The 9,236-nt window shown below is 35.0% G+C and overlaps 1 protein-coding gene across 1 annotated transcript; it reads left to right on the top strand.

Moving 5' to 3' along the window:
* Positions 1-6,819: 6,819 nt before the first annotated feature.
* Positions 6,820-9,186, top strand: LOC113752665 (NAC transcription factor 25-like). The gene is made up of 3 exons (XM_027296751.1): positions 6,820-7,243; positions 8,167-8,444; positions 8,593-9,186. Exons 1-3 carry the CDS (start codon positions 6,820-6,822, stop codon positions 9,184-9,186), a joined length of 1,296 nt encoding a protein of 431 aa, XP_027152552.1.
* The last annotated feature ends 50 nt before the right edge of the window (positions 9,187-9,236 follow it).

The following is a 9,236-nucleotide window of genomic DNA, read 5'->3' as shown; positions in this document are numbered from 1 at the left end:
TGTCAAATGAGGTAAAAAATAGAGATTTGGTGATGAATTCAAGTGGCAACAAGAAGAATGAAGTGAAAAATGTTCAAGTGAGGAAATGCAATACAAGTCAGTTTTGACACTCTTCAGTATTTTGACCATATCTGGAGCTACACTTATCGGATTGAGGTGATCTTTATACCATTTTAAAGCTAAGAAAGAGACCTACAATTCGTATGAATACATCGAAATCCATTTCTGCCATCTTCATGGGCAAAACGTTGGAATACAGAAGCTGCATTCTGTGGTCGGAAGTTAAAACAGAGGTTTGAACAGGTGACAGTATTTCGATCATATCTCAGGTTACAATGCTCCGATTTGGATGATTCTTGAAGCATTGGAAAGCTAACTCAAAGGGCTACAACTTTTGTGTTTTGCACAAAAGCTAGTTTGGCCTTTATCATGGAGAAAATCGCAGTTGAAATAAGGCCAGAGTGAAAACGCGAGTAGACAAAACGCGAGTTTATACCGCGTTTTGTGTAGGCGCGTTTTATAGCCGAAATTCTGCAATTTGACTCAGTCAATTCTCTTGTGTGCATACCACTTTCCAGCTATAAGATGCAAGGGAATTCGGTGCACATGCTTCTGCAATAAAAGAGAAGACCAAATGAGTGTGGACAAAAGGAAACATCATATCTTTGACTTCTTTTTACAAAATCTGAGTGGAGGAAATTATGAAGTGAGAGGAATGGAATTTCTACCACCTTTTATGCAGAAATACAGAGGAGAAGCCAGGAGGACCAGACGTAGCTAGTTTTCCTTCTTGCAACAAGTTTTCTCTCTAGTTAAGAGTTCTTAGAGAAGCATTTAGAGTTTTGACTTGTAATCATATTGTGCAAGAACATAGCAGGAATTGGAGAGCTTCACCTTCAATTGGCTAAGCTTTCTTTTATCTTTCTTATACTTGTACTTTATGATGTTTTGCATTAATAAACTTGTGAATATGAGTGTTTTATCATTCATGAGTAGCTAATTTTCTTTATCTAGGGAGTAGATGAAACTTATGGCCAAATGATATGAAGTGATTGTTATTCATTCTTGTTATGTCTTGTATTAACTTATCTACTTGTGTATGTTGGATTACTTGTTGTTGCTTGATCACCAATAGCAGGTTTATAGTTATTTTTATTCATGGAGAAATGGTAAAAATAATGGAATGACACAAGTAGAACTTGAGTTGTATATTCATGAGAATAGAAATACGTTCAAGTGGATGAAATCTGCATTTCATGTGTGAATAAGAACAGATTTAGTATTTACCAAGAGATTAGGACAAACTAATCTGTTTTAACCCATTATTATCATGAGAATGTGATTCTGGTATTTCTGGAAATGAATCCTTGGTTAAACAAGAGCAGTAACAAGTGTTGAATTAATTCATTTTAGATCTTTTGTGTCATAAGTGGAATCTACATCCCTAGATCTTAATATTTAGTGAATTCTACTTCCCTTGAGATATTGCATTTATCTATTTAAGAATTTTTGTAGTTGAATTAAAATCTGAAGTTTCTGCTCAAATTAATTGTGAGTCTAAATAATAGAGTAAATTAGTATCTAATAATTGTTTTAAATTGCTCCTCGTGGGATCGACCCGATACACATCTCGTACTACAATTGCGACCTGTATACTTGCAGTCCAACGGGTGTAAATTCGGAATTAAACTTGCACTTAAAGTAAAAACCCGTCAAGTTTTTAGTTCGAAATTTTTTCTGATTGCAGAAGTGGATCCGAGGCCTCGGATCCATATGGATCCGAGCTCGGATCCATTGAAAAACGACCGCGGATCCTTTTAAAAACGAAGGCTTGGATCACTTTTCAACTCCACTTTTCTTCATGTTGGCTTGTTTTTAGTAAGTTTTAGTTCTTCGATTAATGTTTTTGTGTGTTTTGTAGGTGGCAATGGCAAGAGTTCATGCAAATGATCTCAATTGCAAAGGTGTTTATATTAAGGCAAAAAGGGAGTTTTCATGTTCAATTGCTGCATTTCATGCATTTAAAGTGTTTCATGTTTAAGTTATATTCATGCATGATCATGTTAAATTTGAATTTTATTCAAAGAACATGAAGTAGGTTGAATGTGGAAGGTTGGCCAAGCAAATTTGGAGGAAAAACTGCAGAAAACAGCTTTTTCTGCAGCAAATCCGGCCATAAATCCGGCCAAATGTTGGCCGGATTGAAGGCCGGATAGTCAGGGGAGAAAAGAAAATTTTTTCGGAGCTACTGCCTAATATCCGGCCGAAAATCCGGCCTGAAATCCGGCCAAAAACTGGCCGGATTGTAAAAAAAAAAAAAAAAAAAAAAAAAAATCCGCTGTAGCAAATCCGGCCAACAATCCGGCCGTAAATCCGGCCAGAAAGTGGCCGGATATGCAACAGTAAAAAAAAAAAAAAAAAATTTCTGCCCAGAATCCCTCCAACAATCCCTCCACGAATCCCTCCAATTTCTGGCCGGATTGTGAACAGTAACCAGCGTAAGATGAATCCGTTTCACGGATTCCTCACAATTTTTCTCCCTTCTTCTTCAACCTACACACACACTCACACCTCAAACACACACCACTCACTAAAACACCACTTTTCACCATTTAATCTTCAAATAACCTTCACCAAATCACTTTCTCCTATCCTCTAGAGTGAATTTCATAGTTCATATTTTTTCAAAAACAACTCTAAAGTGGATTCAACCTTACCAATAGTTAGGGTTGTACTTTCTTGAATCACTCAATTGAGGTCATATTGGAGTAAGTTTCTTGGGGGTTTTCACATCATATTCATCTCTAAACATCACCAAACCACCTTGAGGTAACAATTCTTCACCTAACTTTGTTATTTGAATTTTGCCATGAATGAATATTTTCTATTTTTAGGCAATTTTTAATATGTGAAGTTAGGTGCATTTATTTGAGCTTATTGATGCTATTGGTGATTGTTAGTGATAAATATATTTTGTGATTTGCATTTATTGTATTTATTTGGTGAATTCTTGCTAGTTTTATGCTTAATTTGGCTTGGTAACGAAGTTGCATATTAAGTAGCCAAATGTAGCATTTTAATTAGCTTAGTGGGAGTTTTTGATATTCATGTGAGTAATTTAGATTATCTAATGAATGAAAAGGTGCTTGATTGAATGATTTTGTGAATTCTTAGGTAATTCTAAAAGAAGAGGTGAATTGAAGATGACCTTAATTGATGAAATTCATAAATGCACTTATAATCCTTGTGGTTCAATGGTTTTTAGTATTTCATGAATTCTCAAGAAGGTCATTTATATTTTGGCTTGGTGTGTTTGCCTCAATTTTGAAATTACTTTTGTACTTGCGGGGATTTGATCATTGATGACAAAATGTATAAATGGAACTTATTTTGTTCATGATTGTGGATTTTTTGTGTGAAATTAGCTTCCCTTTGCTTTGGATACTAATGCATATATTTGATTAGCAAAGATTAGCTCATTTTATGTTTTTATCCCTTGAACATTGTATGGTTCCACATGCTTGATCATTTTTCCTTTTTCCTTGAATTGCATGATTTTGTTGATTGCAACCTTTTATTTTTAAGAAATTTATTTGTTTTGATTTTGTCTTTTTCAGGGTGCAATAAGTGAACTTCCATTCTTTCTCAAATACGGTTGAAAATTCATCATTTGGACATGGATTCGGATTGCGCAAGTCATAAGGGGAGTATTTTCTTTTACTTTTTCTTTATTTTCCTTTTCTCACATTGAGGACAATGTGAAGTTTAAGTGTGGGGGAGGAAATATGTGAACTTGCATTCTAATGCTATGTGATGATATTTTGTGGATTTAAATGCTTAGAAATATTGGAATTGTGTTTGAATTATTTGCCATGTGGATAATTTGCTTGAAATTGGGTTTGTTGGCAGGGAGTTTTCTTCCATTTATAAGGAGAAACTCTGTAAAAAATTTTCTAAAATCTTTTCCAATATTTCACTATAGCCCAAAATTTCTTCAAATTTTTGCATTTTCATTCAAAAAGGGCTAATTGTTCCAACCTTAAGTGTTTAATTCTTCCAATTGTTGAAACTTTATATGTATTTTGGAAAGTTTAGTCCTCATTTAACTTGAAAATGATTATTATGCAATTAGGATTTTTACATTTTAGAAAGTATATTGGATAAAGTGAGGAAAATTATGCCTATAATTTTACATGTTTAATGAGATTTCTTCTCTTTACTTAATTTTGCAAGTAAGTAATTGATATAGTCGATAAAGGTTATACTCCTCCTGTGATTATTTTTATATATTTTTTCTATGAGGGAAAAATAAAAAAAATAATAAAAAAATAATAAAATAAAAAAAAAAAGAAGAGAAAAAAAGAAAATAAAAGAAAGTAAATAAAAATTGTTCTACTCCAATGATTCACCTACCGAGTAACCGGGGGTTGGCATCTACAAATGTCGACATTCGCGTAAAAAGGTACTTGAATTAAGAGTATGCATAGCAACTTGAATAAGTGAAATGTTGAGTAACCGGGGATCTTCACCTAAAAGTGTCGATGTTCGCGTAAAAAGGCATTTTCACTATTTAAGTAAAAATTAGTATGAATAAATCCCTCTTAGTTATAGAATTTTGAGAAAAAGATGATTATAGGAGGAGGAAGGCTATAAATTGACTATGTGATTTGCTTATTTGTAAAATTAAGTTAGGGTAAGAGATTAAGTTTAACTTGTTGAATTTAGGGTATAATTATCTTTCCTTTATTTGATATTATGAGTATTTAGTGTAAATTGAATAATTGTATAATGATTATTTTCCAAGTCTTGAGGAATTAAATTGGACAAAGTGCATATATTGTTTCACCTCTTGAATCATTGCATTTGATTATGTGTGAATTGCTTGAGGACAAGCAATGATTTAAGTGTGGGGGAGTTTGATAAGTGACTAATTTACGTAATAATTGTATGATATTTTATATTATTTTTAGTCACTTTTGTTATATTATTGGAAGAAAATGAATCATTTTGGCTATAATTGGTGAAAAATGCTTTTAAATGATTAAATGAGGTTTTTATCACTTTTTAGTGGGATTTTGTGTATTTTGACAGTTTTGACACATCTTCGTATTTTGGCTATAACTTGAGTTACAATGATCGGATTGGGATGATTCTTGAACCCATTTGAAGATAAGAGATAGATCTACAACTTTGGTGAAGACATCTAAATCCAGTTTGAAGGTTTTCCAAGTCAAAATGCCGAATTACAATAGCAAATGTCTACTGGTCGAAACTGAAACAGGGCAATGAGCAGTCAAGGGTATTTCGGTCATTTCTCAGCCTACACAGATCCAAATGAGATGATTCTTGATGCATTGGAAAGCTAACTCAAAGGGCTACAAGTTTTATGTTTTGGTCAAGAGCTAAATCAGCTTTTATCATCAAGAAAAGTTCAGTGGAAGTTGATGCAAAATCGGAGCAGAGCTGGAAATTGAACCAGAAGTGACCAAATGGTCACTGTAGCAATCCGGCCGGAATTTGGCCGGATTTAAGGCCGGATTTCTGGCCGGATTGCGGTCAGAAAAGGCTGCTCTGTACGCGTAAAACTCAATTTCACTCCCACCAACTCACATTGGATGCTAGACATGTGAGAGACATTACCAGCTGTAAGGAGAAAGTGTAAAGCTTCATTCCTTGACCATTTTCATCATAAAAAAATAGCCAAATTCATGGTAAGAGGGGTTGGAGTTCATAGCAAAAAATAGAGAGTGAGCTACGGGAGAGAGCTTGAAGTTGCAGAAATGTAGCTCTTTCATCTCCCTAGTGTTAGTTTAGCTTAGTATAGAGTAGTGTAGCTTTTCCATTCTTGTTTATTATCTAGATTAGGATGAAGATGAAGGATGAAGAAGGCAAGGAAGAAAGCTCATGTGACAAGGGTTGTATTCCTTCCAAACTCTTTATCTTTTGTACTTGATTCCAAGTTTAGTTAATATACAAGTTCTGGATTTTGTGTTTAATATGTGTATCTAAAGTTTAAGCCTTGGGTTTGGTTGAACTTTCTATAATTGTTAGTGTTTATTATTTGGTTATTTGACTGCTATGATTTGAGCAAGTTATTTAGCACTTTAGCTCTTGAAATCATGATTAATCTGGTACCATTAATTGTGATTATCTAAGGTGTTGTTTCTGCAATGAAAATTGAAATTTAACACTAGTTCAAGAAGTGCTAAACATAGGGAGTACACTCACGAAAGTAGAGGTGCACTTATGTGGTTTTTAGTGATTCATTTCATGTAATTTCATTGAAGAAATGAACTTGTAGCTAATTTCATAACCATGAAAATAGGTATGGATTAGTTATGAGTATAATTGATTCACTACGAAAGTAGGATTCAAATGCATAAGGAAATTACACCATAATTAGCCTAGATGTAGTATTCAATGATCCAAATATAGCACTTGCATGAGTAGTTAGGGATACCACAACCCAAGGAGCTTTCATTTGTTATTTTGTATAATTTCAGTAGGTTTAATTTGTTATAATTCATTGATAGTCTAAATAATAGAGAAGCTTTAGTAGTACCGGTAATTGCAATCTTCCTTGTGGGATCGACCCTTAATACCCTATACTCGCTCACGATTCGTATACTTGCGATAAATCGCGTGTGGGGTATTTAGGAGTTTATAAATGTAAAACTTGATTAGAATGAGGCAAAATTGATATGTATACCCTGCGCACGTCATTAACCAAAATTCGTAAACCCTTTTTGTTTCCAAATACAACCCTTCTTCCCTGACTATCGCCCCACACTTCTCTGATCAAAAGAGTCTTGAGAAATCATGGCATCTGGCCACGAAAGCTTCCCGCAAATAGAGGCCTCAGCCGATACGTCGACTGCTGTTAACGTTATTACCAGTCCCGGTGCCCATGCCTGCGCCCATCATCTGAGGAAAGACCATGAAAATGTCTTGTCTGGACTGAACAACACTAGCACGACATTGTCCAGCCCTAGTGATTCAAGACTCGTGGACAATGGTAACAAAAACCACAATGTCGTCAAGGACGATGATGATGCTTACAACAACGACGCTATAGATCGTGACAAGGACTACTTTGATACTTTTCCACCGGGGTATCGCTTCTGTCCGATGGATAGTGAACTCATTGTTTGTTACCTGAAGAAAAAGATTCTGGGCGAGCTTTTACCCAGGAATCAGATTAGAGAAGTTAATCTTTATCGCCAGAACCCTGATACAATATCAGGTTTTTCTTTTTCGTTCTTTTTTAATAATTTTTCTATTTTTCCTCAAGTACGCTTTTTTACTATATAATTGATTTCGCCATAACCCTGATTGTTATGCATGCATCAGGTTGGTCTAAATCGAAGTTCATTCGATTGACATGCACTTACTTTTGTGATGATATCTGGCATGGGGTTTTAGGGGTTTTACTTTAAGGGTTTTAGGGTTTCTGTTTTAATTAAGTTTTTACAGTGGATAATTATTAGTGCTTATTTATACATGTGTCCAACTTTACTTGTTCGTAGGCCTTGTTTATCACTGGCATGTTTGCTGCTGTATCTGGTCTAGCGACGTTGTATTCGCATTAACTACTATTCCTGTTCAATAAATAAATACATGCGTTTAATTCCCTCCTATCAAAGTTTTGAATTCTTGCAAACATGCATTACTATTTTGTTATTATACCCGAGAGAGTACTAGGGAAGTTGTGGACCATTAGTTCTCCGGCAGATTTATTTAGTCCCCTTTTTAGTCTATTTACGTGCTTTACTATATATCTTAATCCCTTTCTCTTTTCCACTTTAGGTCACAATCCTTGTTTGCTTCTGAGGTTTCTGACCGTGTTAAGAGCTTACTACATTCACGTTTAGTTTTAGATGTTGTCTTCTAAATTATTTCACTGACAAGAAAAGTGAAGATTTTTCCTTTTTTCTTTTAGGTGTTTGAAATTTTATCCCTGACAGTTACACACTTAATTACCTGATTTTTTTTTTTTTTTTGTTTTGCGAGAGTGATCATGCACTTTACTTGTATACCACACTAAGAAAAATACAGATTTCTCTTCCATGTGGACCTTTTTATGCTACCAATTGTGTATGATAGGAAGATTTTCTACCGCAATTTTCTTTTTTAAAAATCTTTCTTGTTTTATCTTCTCTATTTTAGGGAGATATCCAAGCATGGGCGATAATCAATGGTTCTTTTTCACACCGAGGGATAAAAAGTATTTGAACGGTAGTCGCCCAAATCGGGCTGCCGGTACCGGTTATTGGAAGGCCACTGGGGCAGACAAGAATATCCACTGCAATGGTGTCACTGTTGGTGTTAGGAAGACATTGGTTTTTTATGAAGGCAGACCTCCCAAAGGTGTGAAGACAAGTTGGATTATGCACGAATACAGGGTTTTAGGACATCATAAAAGCAAGAGTGCAAATGACATGAGGGTAGGTAACATTTACATAATTCTTAATCTTTTCCTTGAGTAAGTACTTATTAACCTTCCTTTTCTAATGTTATATATATATGTCGTACGTAATTGTTCTTCATTGATACTATTGTTTATTCTTTGGATCTAACGTGTTATTCTTGTAGCTTGATGATTATGTCCTGTGCAAGATTTATAAAAAGAATCACAAATCTTTCAAAGCTCGGCAAAGGAATGATGAAAATCCTGGTTCATTTAATCAAAGCAATGATGGAAATCCTGATGATGAACTTGGAGAAGAAAAGGGCAGTTTATTTGATCCTCCTCCCGGTAGCAATGAACAAAGTGGCTGCCCTTACACTTACCAAGCTAACTACACCTATCCTCATTTGGAATCTTTTTATCAATATCCGCCATCAGAGCAATTTCCAATGCTTGCGGGCATTCAACCACTATCCATCGAACCTGCAACAAACCCAGACATTGCCAAATACATCAGTAATTTTCCACCGCACTACTATCATCACGGGGCCAAACCTATCAGCAGTTTTATGCATCCATCTTCGTTCCTTCCAATACCTCCTGTCAATCCAGCTTGGATTTACGAGCTTGTACAAGATAATTTGGATTTACCGATGGACTTCACTGATTATGGTAATACAAATTCTGTGGATCCTTACCTTGACTTGGACAAACTCTCCTCGCATGGCTTTGAAAGTCCTTCGATGCCTCAAGATTCGCGTGGCTCCCAAGATTCTTGAAGCAATATAGATCATCTTTATATTGACGATATATTGGTTAGGAGTATATA

This window comes from Coffea eugenioides, chromosome 11, assembly GCF_003713205.1.
Source record: "Coffea eugenioides isolate CCC68of chromosome 11, Ceug_1.0, whole genome shotgun sequence".
Taxonomy (NCBI): Eukaryota; Viridiplantae; Streptophyta; class Magnoliopsida; order Gentianales; family Rubiaceae; genus Coffea; species Coffea eugenioides.
The sequence above is the reverse complement of the archived record's forward strand: the minus strand, read 5'-3'. Positions and strand labels throughout refer to the sequence as shown.